Here is a 19,429-nt window from a genome sequence, read left to right as displayed (position 1 = left end):
CAGTTGTGTAGAAGTCAGTTTTCTTGAGCAGTGAGGTTGTCACTAAAAATAGACACAGCTAAATAGTGACGGGAAATTTCCAAGCAGCCATTTCTACACTGCCTAGCCAAGTGGGCATGAATTGGACCCGTATACCCCTTTCAATGGTTAAGGTAGTTTTAGGGATAGGGTTAGGGTTAGTCTTTAGAACCTTTGATATATAGGGGTACGTGTCGGACTCTTTCCTATCAACCAAACTATAACCCATGAATATCAGTGCTACAACCCCTACTTCAAAGTATTAACTACAAAAAATGGTACCTTTCATGGCTAATTTTCGGTATAACCAGATGTTTTCACAACACGCCTAGTTTCGCACAAAATTTAAGTTGGTTGTTTTTACAGGTGCCCCATACATGTTCCAAGCACAAGGCTACTTGGCACACTGGTACAAGATGAAATAAAATTGCATACTGTTTTTTTGCTCAGATGAAACTATTTTTTTACAACCAACACACTCACATTTATCACCAATCACAGGACTTGTGGTGTTCACTTCTCTATAAAATGTTTGGTGCACCTCGCCCTTTGACCCAGCCGGAAGTTATTTGGTTTAGTACTACCTAAAGCACCATGTTCACAGTGCATGGGGCAATGCCAGTATGTTTCTGAAGGGATGTTCCACAATGAAGATGGAAAGTATAAAGGTATGTAATATAAATTATGATACGTAATCTGTATTTAGCAACCACAATTATAGGTTTTACATAACTTGAAAGCACTGTAGTAGCCATCAATTTGGATTGATGGGTATGTGAGGTGAGCACCCATTTCCCCGATGTGTTTTATATGTGCAGGGGGTGGCACTGGTGGGGGATCCGATGGGAGTGGGGGTGGGCAACCAACATTTTAGAAAACAAAATTTATAAAGGCAAACAAATTCCTGATTGGGGATGGAACATTGCCCCCCCCCCCCCCCCAACCCCTCACACACACTTACCAACCCCCTGCGGCAAATGATAATCTTCTTAAGATAATTTTTAAGGCCTAAAAGTTGAGTTTCACAGTATCACTGATAATGTTTAAAATTATATATTATAACATTAAATAATTATTCAGTATGTAACAGCAATATTGCATGAATAAAATAAAAAAAAGCCGGCTGAATGTTATCAGTTGTGATTCAGTTTGTTAACATCTTCTTTCATTTACACGAAGAGAGTGAGGCACACAAGAATACTGTCTTAAAGAAAATGGAAGAAGAAGCTTATCCAGGGACAACATAATAATTATAATTTAATTACAACAGTTTCTAATAAAACTAAAACAAGTCCACGATTTCAATCTGTTTCGACCCTTTCTGTCAGTTTCCTTCGACTCTGCCTTCTGAGCTGTCCACACCATTGCCTACCTGTCTCAACTTCCTCCACGGTTGTAGTCTCTGTGTATTTCCTTGCACCCACCTGGCATCCTCGTCCTTTGCCGCTAATAAAGCTGGTCTGACCCACGGCACTAACTAACGACAGCCGGTAGTAGGGGTGCATAGTATGTGGTTACAAGTGCCTCTTAACAATGCCAGAAGTAATTAATGAACACTCCCCGAAGTGGTCAGACTACGCCCGCAGCTAAAAGCTGATGGGGAATGGCAGGTGTGTGGCACAAATAGCCACAAAAGACAAGCACATGTCTCGGTTGGAGAGACAAGGACTGGGATGTGGAGGTGGACAGCGAAAGAAGTTGAAAGATATGAGGAGTTGCCAGATCGGGAAGAAATGAGATTGAATTCAAAGGAGAGAAAGGAAAGGGGGCAGTGGGATAAAAAAAAAACCCAAATACCTCCCCCCCCAAAAAAAAAAACAACCCCAAAACCCCCCCCCCCAAAAAAAAAAAACACAACATGAAAAACAAACAAAAAACAAACAAACACACAAACAACAACAAACAACAATAAAAAAACAAACAAACAAACAAACAAAACAGAAAACAAACAACAACTAAAAACTAAAACAAGTTTTGTTTCCCTCTTTTGTGTTGTTATTATTGTTTATATGATATGATAACATGTTTTTAAACTGCAATTCAAGTAAGTTCTTTTTTTAACGAAATTCGGTCGCGGGCCATTCAAAAGTTGTACGGGCAAGTCAAGGTGTTGCTGTGAGTGGCCTGATTGGCCAGTCAAAACAAATCCCAAGTGCATACCCTGCATGCGTGCGTGTGTGTGGGTGGTGATAGTACTATGGACATGCCCGAACCCATTTTACTGATTGTCGTACTGAAAACTACTCAAAATAAATTAACCGGGTACGTCTTCAACCTTTCAGTGTGTTTCGGGGTTACCTCCAATTCTACCGTACCTTTCTCTCTAGAGGACCATCAACATTGTCGTGTAACTCAGCTCTTACATAATTTGAACTACAAGCCTGTCTCAAGTACATGATTAATAAAGCCCTAGCAATATATTAACTCGCCCTCCACCTTCGATCAGGTCGACAGGTTCGTGATAAAAAAAACGACGACAACACTTAATACAAACTCCACGCGTCTATCCTTTGAAAGGCAGTCAAATCCCCTGGTTTACGTTCCCAGGACAACGTGCCGGAACTTCTGTTGGATACAGGACTGAGTTCAGCCAGTCCAGAGCAGAAAAAAAAACGTCCGCGAACTATAGAAATAGTTCGCGAGCGTTTTGCGAAACGTTTGTTGGCTGAATGTGGGGCTTGTCAGGATCGTACCTAGTATGAAAAGAAATGTTTTATTTAACTCAACACATTTTATTTACAGTTATATGGCGTCAGCGATATGGTTAAGAACGACAGAAATATTGAGAAAGGAAACCCGCTGTCGCCACAGCATGGGCTACTCTTTTCGATTAGCAACAAGAGGTATTTTATATGCACAATCCCACAGACAGGGTAGTACATACCACAGCCGTTGATATGTCAGTGGTGGTGCACTGGCTGGAAAGAGAAATAGCCCAAAGAGAAAGTGCCTTGTTAAATAAAACGTTTCCTTCCTTCTTAAGCTAGACAAAAATATCACTTTAAAATGTAACGGGTACCTTTCCTATTTCCGGATGCTTCAAATAATTATTTAATCAGGTGCGTGAACAGGGAATTGTATAGGCTGGGGAGTCTAGACTGGAGTGACAGAAGTACCTAAGAGGTTCGGGTCAAACTCCCCGACAAATTATATTGTAAAAAACCCCGAAAAATTGCTTGGATCAGGGGGTTTCGAAACCCGAAACCTCCCCAAAAGTTCCATTGGCATTCCACCTCATGTCACTCCCCCTCCCCACCCCCTAAATGGATTTTCTAGATCCGCCACTGAGTGGTTCGTTAAACAACACAATGAATGAATGAATGTTTAACGACACCCCAGCACGAAAAATACATCGGCTATTGGGTGTCAAACTATGGTAATGGAAAAACAAAGTGATGTTCAACATCAATATAACAATTCAACAGGTAAATAAAAACACAGTGTAAAGGACTGTGTAAAAATACAAATATCACAGGTAGATATAATTAGAATTTAGAATAAAATTCAGTATCACGTAAACATTGTAAAACTAATTCTGGATGGAATCGAAATGATTCCATCACATTTGTTAATCCAAATATATCTTTTCGAGTTGCTGTTAAATGCTTACACTCCACCAAAATGTGTCGCACAGCCAGAAGGCACTGACAGTGCTCACACTGAGGTGGAGAATATATCTTCAAGAGAAATGAATGGGTCAATGACCGATGCGGGCACGACACAAGACAATCTCATCCTTCCTGCACTGTCTATAGGAGGACTGCCACTCTCCCAAGACTGGCATGATGGTATGAAGCTTAAACAACACAAAGTTTAACATTAATTTTATTAGAAAGTTAACTTTAATGTAAAAATCATATTATGTATATACCTACGTTCAGAACGAAACAAGAAAACAGTTTTTTTTAAATAATATTTTCTTTATTTCCAAGATTGTTTCAAGCCACGAATCCATAGAATAGGCTGTCCCAGAAAGGAAACACTTTTGTGGCGTGTATTTGTATTCGTTCACGTTATGTTCCCATACAGTAACCGTACTACATGTATATTTATATGATCGTTTGACAAGATTGTGGGCGGTGAATAGAGGTAACATGTTTTCGGTTGAAACCCAATATCGCCTATTGTTGAAAATCTACATTTAGCCGACAAGTACAAGTTTTATGCAGCACCACGGTCATTATTTAGAAAGTTAAAGATAAAAATAGTTTTGTTGTTATTGATATTGTTATGTCTGTGTTTTTTAATTCAAGTATTTTTTCTTTATTTTTTTTCTTTTTGTGTGTGCAGTGCTTTGCTTTAAATCCCTTAGGTATCAATATTCATTTCATTTCAACTTATATTCGTGCTCATAGCAAAGGCGGTGGTATGTGCTATCCTATCTGTGGAATGATCCATATAAAATATCCCTTGCTGCTAATGGGAAAATGTAACGGGTTTCCTCTCTACGACTGTGTCAAAATGGCCATATGTTTGACATTCAATAGTCGATGATTAATAAATCAATGTGCTCTAGTGGTGTTGTTAAATAAAGCAAACATTTTTGGTTGTCACACAAAATTTGTTTTCATTATGCCAATAGATTCCAATAATTTAATATAAACAAGTATCAATTGTGCAGGTCCTACTAATAGTAGACACTTCCAATTACGTCTGAAACTAGCAGCTTACTTCCTACCACCACCCACCCCCAACACACCATTTGTTTTCTGATTTACTTTAAGTGTGAAGGGCTGTAGTAATTATATTCATTGTATGTATATACATGGTATGTATGTATGTATGTATGTATGTATGTATGTACTTATGTTTGTATGTATATCTGACTATTGTCGTCCATGGAATTTGATTTGAAAGTATACACCCTTTAATATTATATTGTAAGTTAACGTTTGTTTTATTTAACCACACCACTAGAGCACATTGATTTATTAATTGTATGTCAAACATTTGATAATTCTGAGATACAGTCTTAGAGAGGAAGCCCGCTACATTTTGTCTCCATTAATAGCAAAGGATCTTTTATGTGTACCATCCCTCATACAACATAGCACACATCACAGCCTCTGATATACCAGTCGCGGTGTACTGGCTCAACCAGTGCACCACAACTGGTCAAAGGCCGTGGTATGTGCTCTCCTGTCTGTGGGAAAGTGCATATAAACGATCCCTTGCTGCATTTGGAAAAATGTAGCCGGTTTCCTCTGTTGACTACGTCTCAGAATTACCATATGTTTGACATCCAACAGCCGATGATTAATTAATCAATGTGATCTAGTGGTGTCGTTAAATAAAACTAACTTTTGGTTCACTGGTTGGAATGGGAAATAGTCCCACAGGGGTCGATCCTAGATCGAACTCGCGCCAAGCGAGCGCTTTACCGCTCTATGGATACGTCACGGCTCTATATTATATTGTAAGAGTCCTAAACGGGTATCTCGAGGAAAATGGTTGTCAAGTTTTGATCAAACACATCTTTCAAAGTGAACAAACACGTAAGATAAAGAATAGGTCCCGCACAAAGGTTAACCTAGTTAACAACACACGACGTTTGGAATTATACCGAGTAGTGAAATGATATATGATAACACTATTTTTCTCATCAAATTTGCTTTTCTATATAGGTTCAATTAAGTTTCAAGTATGTTGTCAGGCATTAATCTGTCCCGAGTCAAGTCCCTGGCTATCCAGAAAGCTTGAAACCTTAGATGTATAGGGCATGTTAAAACAGTTCATAGTCATTGTCAGCAGTAAGGCATTCAAAATAAATGTCATACGCATAAGATCTTGCATATATTGTGACCATCTTGAATTCGGCACATTTTTACATAATCATAATTCAACTAAATCTCATGAAATTTTAATGACTATAAGGGAATATGTTGCCTAAACAATGTACGAAAGAGTTTATAATATGCTAAGAGGCATAAATAATGCAATGGGTATTTCACTAATTATTTGCTTATAGAAATGTCATATCATATATGTTAGGCATGCGGACAAATGCGATTTTGGCAACAACAATACGTGAAAGACGATTTTGTTCAAATCAGAAAACATGGAATAAAATGCGTTTGAATAATAATAATAAAAACATTACTTGGTGTTTAGTGCAACAACACAGCATTACATATGATTTTATGTTTTGGCGTGCGTTGCCTGCACTCTTCTCCTTACCAAAAAACAACCATTTTTGTTTTTCTGTCTTGTTTTAACATGCCACAATAAGTAATGTTGAAAACAAATACCGTGTTATTGCAAAAAAAAAGAGAAACAAGTTCTGTTGGGTTTTTTCGTTTCAAACGCATTTTATTCCATTTTATTTCGATCTAATAGTTTAAATTACTGAAATATCTTCATTAAAGTCGTGGAGTTCTGCAGGATGAAGGCGACATACATGTATGCTACCTTAAAGATATAAACATGTTTACCCCATACGACTATAAATACAATGCTAGTATCAGGTTATCAACTGTCACGATGAAGTTGACCAAGTCGACAGTTGCGTTGTAATTTTCCCAACTACCGACTTAATATGGGTGCGCTCAGATTAACAACTAATAGGTCGTAGGAGTTGGATACGACGAGAATCGAGTGCTCAGACTAGCAACTGGACAGTTACCGGCCTCGGTGGCGTCGTGGTTAAGCCATCGGATTACAGGTTGGTAGGTACAGGGTTTCGCAGCCCGGTACCGGCTCCACTCCGGACCGAGTTCTTAAAGGAGCTCAATTACGGATTTAGTGGGCCTTGTTTCTCTAAATATGCATTATAAATGGAAATTATATTTATTTGGAATACCAAACCTAGTTATTGTATGATCCAAAACATTTTAATTGAACTACGATCGAGGGAATTCCATGACACGCTTCATTTTTAAAATTTGGAAGCTTTCTTGTAAAAAGTCATAAAAATACGGAAAAACAGACTCGTAGTGATGAGGCTGTATATACGACAACCGTATACTGTATTTGTGGATTTTATATAAACGATCGCTATGTATAGAGACTTGGCAAATGAGGGCCGGCTATATACATGGCAAATAATAAAAAAAATATTATTTCATGACGAAAATGAATACGCTGAAATAAAATAATAAACAATCGGAATATAAACTCACCATTTATTATTATTATTATTAGTAGTAGTAGTAGTAGTAGTAGTAGTATTATGCGCGTGTGCAAATTATTTTGACTGGTTCGCAAAGTGGTATTTCGGTTTTAATGTATAGCGTAAAAAAACAGTGTACTGTTGCATGTTTTGTCGTCCAAAGGTTGGCTAATTATTACTTAACCCACTTGAATCCAGTTCTACGTGCAGCGACAAATTCAGCCTGCCGTTTGTGCGTGTGTGCACGCACGTTAATCTTGCATTTTTATAGCCAAAACTCCTCCAGATAAAACACCGCCCCTCCACCCCAAAAAGGTAGTAGTAGGCTAATCATTATTATTATTATTATTTTTTTTTTTATTATTATTATTATTGTTATTATTATTATTATTTATTTATTTATTATAATTAATTTTTTGTTAGTACTGTAGGGACAATATGACGCTATTCATATATCTATGGAAAACGTACACAAAAGGGTCCGCTAAATTCATATATTCCCCCACCCCGTCCCCTGTTCAGAAAATGTACTGTTCGTACAGTACTTAGTATGTATTCCTCCTGTTCCAGATGGTTCGGTAATATGGATCAATCAAATACATGTACTTATTTACCGCCTATATACATTTTTGCTGTGAATATAGCCAGCCCTCGTTAGTGGAGGCTATAGACACGGCCTTCGTATATATAGTCACATCGTATATAAACACCGTCTAGTTCAGAGTATTCTTTAAAAATGTAACAAGTCATTTCCCAAGTCAACTGTTATGGCATATTTTGTATAATAATGAATCTGACAAGGTGGAAAATTACGGTGTTTGTGATCCAGATGTTTAGAGTTTTACGCGTACGACTAACGATACATTTACCTATATATGCAAAGGCCTAACTAGTCGGGATTGTCGACGTTTAACATGCTTCTGTTACTAAAATAAATGAATGTATCAGCTTAATATCATTCAGTACATGTTTTTATTAATTTTTAATAACTAATTTTCATTGCTTTTTTTTCTTTTCTATTTACCCTACGTCCCAGAGGACGGTCAAGAGTTCTCGTTACACGAGCTTGGTAAATCGTTTTGGCACTGCGGTTATTCGGGGAATGCCCGTCACGTGACTCAAAATAATACGTCACACCTCTGCTCTCCAAATAGCCGTTATTTTTCTCAGAATTATGGACCGTACCCATAATTCAATTATTTTTATAAAATATCAATGATAAGTGTGATATGGTGGTTATGTAAATGGTTCAATAAAGTACTTTTAGGTACAAATCAAATGTATATATTGTCATATAATACTTTGTTGGGTCAATAATTAGGTCAACCATCCGTGACAGAGCGCGTTTAAGGGCTGTTTAAAACTCACAAGTTTCTTCATAAAGTAAAACACACACACACATACACACACACACACACACACACACACACACACACACACACACACACACACACACACACACACACACACACACACACACACACATATATATATATATATATATATATATTTAAATCAGGAAACATGAAGAATGCCATGCTATCACTAGTTCTCATATATATATTGAAACAAACGTGCTGTAGGTAGCACTAAACCAAATAATTTCCGGCTGGGTCAAAATTCGAGGTGCACCGAACTGTTGATAGAGAACTGAACACTACAAGTCCTGTGATTGGTTATAAATGTGAGTGTGTTGGTTGTAAACAACCAATTAGTTTCATCTGGGCTAAAAATGTTTGCATTTTTATTTCATCTAGTACCACTGTGTCAAGTATGGGGTAAAGTATAAAAAAACTACTAAACATTTTGTGCGAAACTAGGGGTGTTGCAAAAACATCTGGTTATACCGAAAATGAGCCATGAAAGGTACCATTTTCTCCAGTTAATACTTTGAACTAGGGGTTGTAGTACTGATATTTATGGGTCATAGTTTGGTTGATATATTGAAAAAGCATTATGGGATTTTATTTGGTATAGCACAACCTGTAACCTGGACCCCCGAAACGCGTCCCTGCACCAACATGCGTATATCACAACAATCTAACTGAGGTAATTCTCTACTAATTCTGCCCATTTTCAACTCTCGAGTCAGGCCACCGATCTTATTGGAGGCAGGACTCGCGATGGGCGTGATCGAAACCCTAGTGGTGTATGGGCACGTTAAACTAGATATCTATCTATGAGGTAATATAACACGGTTTGAAGTAAATGATACTTGTTTAACAAAATGGACGTTTCGTTTTGTTTGAAGATAGGCTCCGCCTCTAATGTTTTGCAGTTACCATGACAAATCACTATGTGTTTGTAGATAGACTCCGCCTCTGATGTTATGCAGTTACTATGACAAATCACTGTGTGTTTGTAGATAGACTACGCCTCTAATGTTTTTTAGTCACCATGACAAACCACAAACCTCTAATGTTATGCAGTTACTATGACAAATCGAATTCTAGTATAAAATGTTGTATTCTTTTATATTAGGTCTCATTTTCGCTAGCTCGTTTATAATAATTATTGTATTAGATAAATTATATATCTTTCAGAAATCAGGAAACATGAAGAATGCCATGCTATCACTAGTTCTCATAGTTGGTAATGTATAATTTTCCTCTTTTTTTTTCTTTTTGATATATATCTACAAATCTAATAATTAAAACTTTTAAATGTTTGTAGTATTTCCAAATTCAAGAGAAAAGGTACGTACCTCGAAATAACGGTAAGTTTATTTTATACATGTAAAAGAAGAAACGAACAATTAAAAAAGAAAAAACATAGATAGTAAAATAATTATTTCATTTAAACCATGATAGCTTTATCGTATGGTTTATATATTCATGTAAACGGCACTGATTTTAATCTCTATCATCAAGGTCGAAATAATATTCATATTAATTTAAATTGTCCTTGTATGACTAGTGATAAAGCGCTCGCCTGATCTGCGGTCGGTATAGGTTCGATCCCCGTCGGTGGGCACATTGGGCTTATTCCTCGTTCAAGCCAGTATACCGCCATTGATATATCAGAGGCCGTGGTATGTGCTATTTTGTCTGTGGGATGGTGGATATAAGAGACCCTTGCTACTAAAGAACACATATAGCGGGGCGTTTTTTTCTATAAGACTATATGTAAAGAACTTACCAAATGATTGATATCCAATCACTTTTGATGATGAGGTAAATTATTTTATTATTAATCATGACCCTGTTGATTGTGTTGACTGCGTTACATTTAATTCTACCTTTGATGCTATTAATGATGAAGAAGTAAGAAGTGCTATAAAATCACTTAAGTTAGGTAAATGCCCAGGTGTGGATGGTGTGCCATCAGAGTGTTTTAAGAATGCATTATTTATTATACCATATCTAAGGATGTTATTTAATTATGTTGTAAATAGTGGTACATTCCCAGATTCTTGGAATGTGGGCTTAATTATTCCATCGTTTAAGAAAGGAGATATTACAGATCCAAATAACTTTAGAGGTATTTCGTTATTAAATATTATTGGAAAATTGTTTACTTCTATTTTAGAAAGTAGGATTAGGACATGGCTTGAATTTAATAATATTATCCATGAAGCACAGACAGGTTTCAGAAATGATTACTCCACAATAGATCATATATTTACACTTCAGGCATTGTGTCAAAAATATCTTAGAAAGCCTAGGCATAGATTTTATGTTGCTTTTATTGATCTTCGCAAAGCTTTTGACTTGGTAGATAGGAAAAAGTTACTGTATGTGTTGCATATGAGGGGTATTCAAGGTAAAATGTTTAACATTTTAGAAGATATGTATGAAAAAGTAAAGGCTTGTGTTAGAGTAAATAATGTTAGGACATATCCCTTTACAACATCTAGTGGTGTCCGTCAAGGGTGTATGTTAAGCCCAGTTTTGTTTATAATTTTTATTAATGAATTTATAAATGAGATGAATAATAGTAATCTTAGAGGAATTTTTGTGAATGAAAATATTAATGATATATTAATGCTTCTTTTTGCTGATGATGGTGTACTTATTAATGATACAGTAATAGGTTTGCAAAAAAGCTTGATGTATTAAATAAGATTTGTGTAAATTGGGGATTAGAAGTTAATATTAATAAATCTAATATAATTGTATTTAGAAATGGTGGGTACTTAAGACGTAATGAGAAGTGGTTTTATAAGGGCAGTCAATTAACAACTGTGTCATATTATAAGTATCTTGGTATAATATTCTCTTCTCGTTTGAAATGGCCTAAGGCTTGCGAGACTCTATCTATTCAAGCGAGAAAAGCCTGTTTTTCTATTTTTATTTTATTCAAGAAATACCCTCCATTATCATATAGTATTGTCCAGAATATATTTGATACTAAAATAGCTCCTATTTTATTATATGACTCTGAATTATGGTGATTTACTTACCAAGAATCAAAGACAGTATCATCAAATGCTGTACTTGGGGAAATAGGTAGAGATCATTTGTGTGTGAAATACTTTAGCCGTTGTATAAAATATTAGTGTAAATTGTTATATATGGATTCATCCAGATATCCCAAAGCTTGTTACGATATGTTGAAATGTCATGATGAAACTGGTAAAATTCATTGGGTATCAAACAGGGTTTTCTTATGTTTGGATTGCTCAAGAATGTGGCAATACCAAGTTCTTTATGTCCAGCTTTGTACAGAGATGTAAAGACATTCATTTTCAACACTGGCATGATAAAATTAACTCTTCTAATTTTTAAAAGACATATTCTTCTTATAAATCTCTTTTAGAAACAAAACAGTATATATTATATTTGTCACAATACAACGATCTCTTGAGAATTGTTTCTAAATTTAGGTGTTTGTCACATGAATTAAAAGTACAGAAAACCAGATATAATCCAGTAATAGAAAGAAATGAAACTATCTGTTTAAAGTGTAATCTTAATCAAGTGGAAGATGAATATCATTTTCTTTTAGTATGTCCATATTATGCTTTGAGCAGGAAATATTTCATATCAGAATACTTTATAGTAAATCCTTCATGAACAAAATTTAATCTATTGATTTCTACCCAAAATATAAAGTGTATTAAAGGAATAGCCTTGTTTTTAAAAAGAAATATGTTAGTTTAAATTGATTATACATGTATTGTAAATTTGTACACGCGTAGCGCACAATTAATTTGTTTTTAAAAGTAGTTATCTTGGTCATGTGGCCTCAATAACTGAATAAATATCTTGTCTCGTCTTGTCTTGATATCCAATAGCCGATGATTATAAATAAATCAATGTATTCTAGCTAGTGGTGTAGTTAAACAAAAAAAACTTTAACTTTTTAAGTTTTGTATGAGCAATATGAACGATGTAGAGCCTGCATTATATTTTGGACGTTTTCCATGTGTGGTGTTGTTGGACTCGCACTGGCTGGAACGAGAAATACCCAATGGTCCCACCAACGGGAATCGATCCTAGACCGACCGCGCATCAAGGGAGCGCTTTACCACTGCGTTAAGTCCAGTTCCCCCGCCCCTTCCAAATATTTTGTATGCGGTGCGGGCGCAGTATACGGACAATGGACAAATAAAAAGGGCTCCTATTAAATTATTGCTACTAAGAACCATAGAAATATTTTTTTGTTTATGCATCCGTATTATGCTATCCATGCCCGCAGCTCAGGAGATAAAAAAATAATTAAATTAAATTAAATTAAATTAAATTAAAAACAAATAGTAATAAAAAAAAAAAAAAAAAAAAAAAACCGCCCCCCCCCCCCCAAAAAAAAAAACAAAACAACAAACAAAAAAACAACAAACAAACAAAAAACCAAAAAAAACCCCAGAAACAAAATCAAATCGGTAGTTATGTCACACTTAATGCCTTCCACTGTAATATTTAGTCACCCTGCTAGTTCTTTCTTGTAAATCGAAAAACCCCAATTAAAATCATTTTATTAGTGTTCGCTGATGAAGATGTATATATAGTGTGATCGTTTATTATTACTACTATTTTTAATTAATTAACTGAACTTTTTTTTTACAGTTCATTAACAATTCATTTTTACAATTCATTAACCGTAAAACTGCTAAGCAAAATGTGGTGATTTTCTTCAATTACCAGGGTTGTTCATGTGTACAGTGACCCATTACAATATTATTATATAGATTGTACGTATATTTTAATTATTATTATGTTGTAATGACGAGATACTTTAACAAACTGTTCGTATGTCTATCTGTCTGTCTGTCTGTCTGTCTGCCTGTATAACAATCCGTCTATATTATTATACCTATGTTCAGAACATCGTCATAGGGCGGGATTTAGCTTAGTCGGTTGATTGCTCGCTTTAGGTGCTTGCGTCGCAGGATCGAATCACCTTAGTGGATCCACTCAACTGATTGTGGGTGTTTTCTCGTTTTAACCAGTGCACTACAACTGGTGAAAGACCGTGGTATGTGTTTTTCTGTCTGTGGGAAAGTAGGTATAAAAGATCCCTTGCTGCTAATGGAAAAATGTAGAGGGTTTCCTCTGATGACTACGAGTCAGAATTACCATATGTTTAGCATCCAATAGCCGATGATTAATTAATCAATGTGCTCTAGTGGTGTCGTTAAACGAAACAAACTTTTAACTTCGTCAAGCATACAAAGTCGTTTGACTGTACACACAAAAGATGTCTGCTAGTATGGACCGATTCTCCAACACACAGACAAACGTGTTTCACCTTCTCAACGAATGCTCTACCTTATTGTAGTTTGTATTCCAGCTAATGATTCTCGGGTCAGGTTCAGAAATTGTACTCAGAATGAGAAGGATGTAAAGCAAATGGATAATAATGTTTTTAAAATATAATAAAATGAAATAAAAATTTAGAAAAACAAAATATTCGAAAGTTTAAAAACGTTTATACAAATGATTATAGTCCGTCCCACAGGGAACGCATTTCTTCACGCTTTATGGAATTTACTACAAATTATTTATTTCTGTTTCTAAATTGGACACAAAAATAGGGGGTTTTGGGTTGTATTTTTTTGCAGAACACTTTTACCTTTCCTTTTACGGCAAACAAAACTGAAATTATTTATAAAATAAAAAAATTTTGTAGGAGGATGGGACAGACTATAGATTAAAGGGACAGACTGTAGTGTTTAGACACTAAGGCATATTTCTCACAATTAGAGCCGTTTATGATCACTAAGATCAAACATTACTTATATTTTATTGTTTAAATTATCCATTCCTGTACAACCGAAGTGTGCCTGGTTATCCAAAATATATATCCATATATATCCATATTTGTAAAACGCACGTACGTCAGAGTAGTAACGGTTGTGAAGTCGCGTTTAATCTATTTTTAAGGGTATTTCAAAGTCACAGACTCTTGTTTCACTCTGTTGTATCCAAATTTGTTACAGGTTTGTAAATTAACAAAATTTAGTGTCCATTTTAAACTAGGGTCCGTCCCTTTAAAATATTGAATTGCTATAGAAGAATAAATTATTTATATACACCAATTCTACTTAGTTTGGTGATGCAAGTTCAATAACACGATGTTCTATACTACTAGGTTTGATTGCCACGGTCCACTGCGCGTGTGACACGGCGGCGGCCACGACTTGTATTACCACTCTAGGGACCGATACTGGAGCTGCTGGGACCGATGTTGGGAAGTTCTGTAGGTTCGTAAATAGCCATATTGGTGTCAGTGTTCAGTGAATACGTGTGTGTGTGTGTTTGTTTGTTTGAGTGTGTGTTTGTTTGAGTGTGTGTGTGTGTGTGTGTGTGTGTGTGTGTGTGTGTGTGTGTGTGTGTGTGTGCATGTATTTGTGTGTGTGCGTGTGTGTGTTTATGTGTGTGTTTGTATGCCTGTGTTTGTGTGTGTGTGTGTGTGTGTGTGTGTGTGTGTGTGTGTGTGTGTCTGTCTGTCTATCTATATTTATATTTACATATATTTATATATATTTATATATCTGGTGTCCCTCATCAACATGGATCAAATAACTGTATACAAAAGTGCGTGTCTTCGTCTTTGTGTGCGTCTTGTGTGTTTGTCTGTGTGTTTGTCTGTGTGTGTGTGTGTGTTTGTATGTCTGTGGGGTGTTTTTGTGTGTGTGTGTGTGTGTGTGTGTGTGTTTGTGTGTACGTGTGTGTGTGTGTGTTTTTGTGTGTGTGCATGTATGTGCGTGTGTGTGTGTGCAGGTGTGCCTCTGTGTATTTGTGTGTGTGTGTGTGCATGTGTGCGTGCATGTATGTATGTATGTGTATGTTTCTCTCTGTGTGTGTGCGTGTGCGTGTGTCTGTATATGCGTGTGTATGTGCGTGTGTATGTGTGTGTGCATGTGTATATATATATGTGTGTGTGTGTATGCGTGTATGTGTGTGCACATGTGTGTTCGTGCGTGCGTCCGCCCTGTGTGGGTGTGTTTGTGTGTGTGTGTGTTTGTTTTGGGCTATCATTTTGACACTACTAACAGGTGATTGTCTTTTTTGTTGCAGCGCATACAATAAGTATCTAACTTGCCTCGCAGGCATAGGATGCAGCACCGACCCTTCGACTAAATCAGCTTTTGACACGGCCAAAGCATACATAAACAAGTCTTGTAGTAAGTGATTTATTATCGCGTCGCGTCGAGTCTTCGAGGGGATATTATACCTTTGTGGATTTTTGACAACGAAATCATGATTTCCCGTAAGCCTTGTTAGAAACCCCCGTAACAAATGTATTACCTTTCACATCTTTGTTTGATAATTAAACAAAAATTACACTGACAGTCAAACGTTTAATCAAAATACACACACATTGTGAGAAATACATTTTAATGACATGATATTGTTGAACATTTTTCTAGCAAATACCTATTAAAGAAATTTGCAGCTAGGTTAGGTTATGTCAATTTATTTACGTTCCTCTATCCAAACAAAACAAGGTTCAGGCACGCCTATCCCATGTTCAGTCTCTGGCAAGGCACGTGGCTGAGTATCGGACAGAAGGTACGTTATTAAAGGGTCAATTTTGATTTCATTATAATGGGGGGAATGGGGGAAAAATTGGTGGCGTTAGCCAGATTCAAATCTGTAATAATAAAGCCTAATTAATTAAATATTATATGACGCACTATTTTTGATGGGCGATCTAAAATTATATTTATTAGTCTTTTTTTATTTAGGCCCCGGAAGATTGATAGAAAAGGGTTGGGTCTCCCGCCAAGGAAAGATTATTATAAATATTATTTTATTTAAAGGATGGGGGTCCCACTGAAAGCTTCAATGTGACGAACTGACGTGGGGAGGGGGTGGGAGTGTGAGACCTTGTCTCATCCTACGGCCAAAACCGTTTATGCTTAATCTTATCGCCCCCATGTCAATTTTGCCATCCTCCACCTCCCACTCCGTCACCTGTCCAACCGTTGCCCGCTTCGTTCCCGATCCTCCCACCCCCAAAAGGTTAAATAACCCTGCAGAAAACAGCAGAATGTGTTAAAAACATTACTGAACTTCACATTAATATTATTGCGGTGGTTTGAGCGCACGGATTATAAAGTCGTCCAGCGACTTAAAGGGACAGACCCTAGTTTCAGTCCATGACAATTAACACCAAGTTTAGTAAATCTACAAACCTGTAACTTATTTGTATAAAGTTACAACTGAGTGAAACAAGAGTCTCTGTGACTTTAAAATGGTGAAATACCCTCTAAAAATAGACGAAAACTCAACTCCATTACTGTTATCTCTCAGACGCACGTGCGTTTTTAAAAGTATGAGAAATGCATTTTGTGATATTAAAAACACCAGGATGACCAAACCACTTCGAATGTACGGAAATGGATAATCTAAACAATAAAATCTAAGTAAAGTATGATTTCGGTTATCAAAAACGGCTCTAATAGTAAAATATATGCCTTGGTGTTTAAAAACTAGGGTATGTACCTTTAAATGAAGGTCTGATACCCACCGTAAAGGATGCGCCTCGTTAGCTGCTTGAGTATTATGTGCGAATCTGTTAAGTATTGTTTTAAGTATTTCCAATCTCCATTGTGATCTGTCTAAATTGTAATTTCAAATGCAAACGATTTGTAGCCCAAGGGGGACAACTCTTTACGCCGTATAATCTATGATTACGAGTATTATACTCTAGTCGTTTTGGAAAAAAAGAAAAATTGAACGACCGCAGGAAAAAAAAAAAAAAATATATATATATATATATATATATATATATATATATATATATATAGATAGATAGATAGATAGATAGATAGATATAGATAGATATAGATATAATAATAATAATAATAATCATAATAATAATAATAATAATATACTAATACTAATAATAATATTTTTAAAAACCTAATAATAATAAACTAATCAATTATAATAATAAATATATATTTATAAAAATAATAAGAATTTTTAAAATAATACCAAATAATAAAGAAGATAAAAAGAAGAATACTCTTGCCATTTTTATCTGTAAAAATGCTAAGATCTAAAGCAGACGAATTTTAAATAAAAGGGAACAAGTCTTATCACCTTAATAAAAACAAAAACCAACAACCCCTCCACAAAAAAAGAAATATAACCCCCGCCCCGTACAAATGCATGTCATGTAACATTTGCGTTATAATTAGGTCATATGTGTAAAACATGCATAATAATAATAATAATAATAATAATAATAATAATATAATAATAATATATATATATATATATATATATATATATATATATATATATATATATATATATATATCATCACCAATACCACCACCGACATCATCATCATCATCATCGTCATCATTATCATCACCACCAACACAACCACCACTATTACTATTACTACAACTGCTACTACGACTACGACTACGACTACTACTACTACTACAACTACTACTACTGCTGCTGTTACTACTACTACTACTACTACTACTACTACTACTACTACTATTACTACTACTACTATTACTACCACTACTACTACTACTACTACTACTACTACTACTAAGTACTACTGCTACTACTACTATTAGTACTTCTACTACTACTACTACTACTACTACTACTACTACTACTACTATTACTACTTCTACTGCTACTACTACTACTACTACCAAAATTGTTATTATTATTATTTTATTTTTATTTTTATTTTTCAGACAGCGGCGCCATGGCAACAGCTTCAGTTTTGACCATGTTTCTCACCCTGTTCGTGATGCTCTTCAAGTGAACTACTTTCTGGTATGTGTAAATGTGGTGGGTGAGTTGGGTGTGAAATGTTTTTTATAAGTAATACAACTTTAACATATAAAACAGTAATAGGTGTTCTTGAATACAGTGCTTATAATAATATAGACGTGTTCTTAAAGGCATACTGTCACAGATTTTAGGACCTTATGTCTCTAAAAATTAATAATAAATCAAAATTACATTAATTTTTACAGACTAAATCTTGCTATTGCATCAGTTTAACTACACCATGATGGAGTGAAATCCATGTCAACCCTCTCAGCAATGTTAGTTTTTGAATTATGGACCATTGCCATAATTCAATTTTTTTTTTTTACAAAATATCATTAATAAGTGGAGTATGGTGGTTACGTAGATGGTTGAATAAAGTACATTTAGGGACAAATCAAATATATATATATTTAAGTAATACTTTGTTAGGTCATGTAATAGGTCAGTGGTCTGTGACAATATGCCTTTAAAAAACAAAACAAAACAAAAAATAGGGGAAAAAGAGAGATAAGAACGGACATATCTAAATTAGATTGATGTAAACAAAATGTCCTTTAATACTTTATCTTGCCAATGTATGCTTTGTGTTTTGCTATTGTAGAAGATATGAATAATAACTCTTCGTTTTTTCACAAACTGAACTATTTTCTTATCTGTTGTATTTTGTAGAATGAAGCTGACCATGGAGACATCCATCTTTGCCATGATATCTACACTTCAAACACGATACATTGGACAATAGTGATTTAATAAAACACATGGTTACATACGTAACTAATACGCAGATTATACTGTGTATTTGTTTTCTACGCTTTGTAATATACGTTTGATAGTACGTGTATGTTCTTCAAACACGTTCTACATACACACACACGCACACACACACACACACACACACACACACAGAGAGAGAGAGAGAGAGAGAGAGAGAGAGAGAGAGAGAGAGAGAGAGAGAGAGAGAGAGAGAGAGAGAGAGAGAGAGAGAGAGAGAAATTATTACATACATACATACATGCATACATGCATACATGGTGTAATGGATACGGCAGCTTTTGTTAGCACAAAATTAAGCTAGCCGACTGTTTTCGGCATTCAACTGGAG

General features: G+C 35.5%; 1 protein-coding gene across 1 annotated transcript; it reads left to right on the top strand.

Moving 5' to 3' along the window:
* The first annotated feature begins 615 nt into the window (after positions 1 to 615).
* Positions 616 to 19,113, top strand: LOC121378430. Its single transcript, XM_041506606.1, has 6 exons — positions 616 to 686; positions 9,670 to 9,718; positions 14,660 to 14,771; positions 15,589 to 15,695; positions 18,246 to 18,327; positions 18,997 to 19,113. Exons 1-5 carry the CDS (start codon positions 642 to 644, stop codon positions 18,314 to 18,316), a joined length of 384 nt encoding a protein of 127 aa, XP_041362540.1. The 5' UTR covers positions 616 to 641; the 3' UTR covers positions 18,317 to 18,327; positions 18,997 to 19,113.
* Positions 19,114 to 19,429: the final 316 nt, after the last annotated feature.

The sequence above is a fragment of the Gigantopelta aegis genome, chromosome 8 (genome assembly GCF_016097555.1).
Source record: "Gigantopelta aegis isolate Gae_Host chromosome 8, Gae_host_genome, whole genome shotgun sequence".
Lineage (NCBI taxonomy): Eukaryota > Metazoa > Mollusca > Gastropoda > Neomphalida > Peltospiridae > Gigantopelta > Gigantopelta aegis.
This window is presented reverse-complemented; position numbering and strand designations above follow the sequence as displayed.

Coding starts and splice junctions, on each gene's coding strand:
- LOC121378430 (XM_041506606.1), top strand. CDS start 642: ATGTTTCTGAAGGGATGTTCCACAATGAAGATGGAAAGTATAAAG. Junction 9,719..14,659: donor ATCACTAGTTCTCATAGTTG/GTAATGTATAAT, acceptor CTATACTACTAG/GTTTGATTGCCACGGTCCAC. Junction 15,696..18,245: donor ATACATAAACAAGTCTTGTA/GTAAGTGATTTA, acceptor TTTATTTTTCAG/ACAGCGGCGCCATGGCAACA.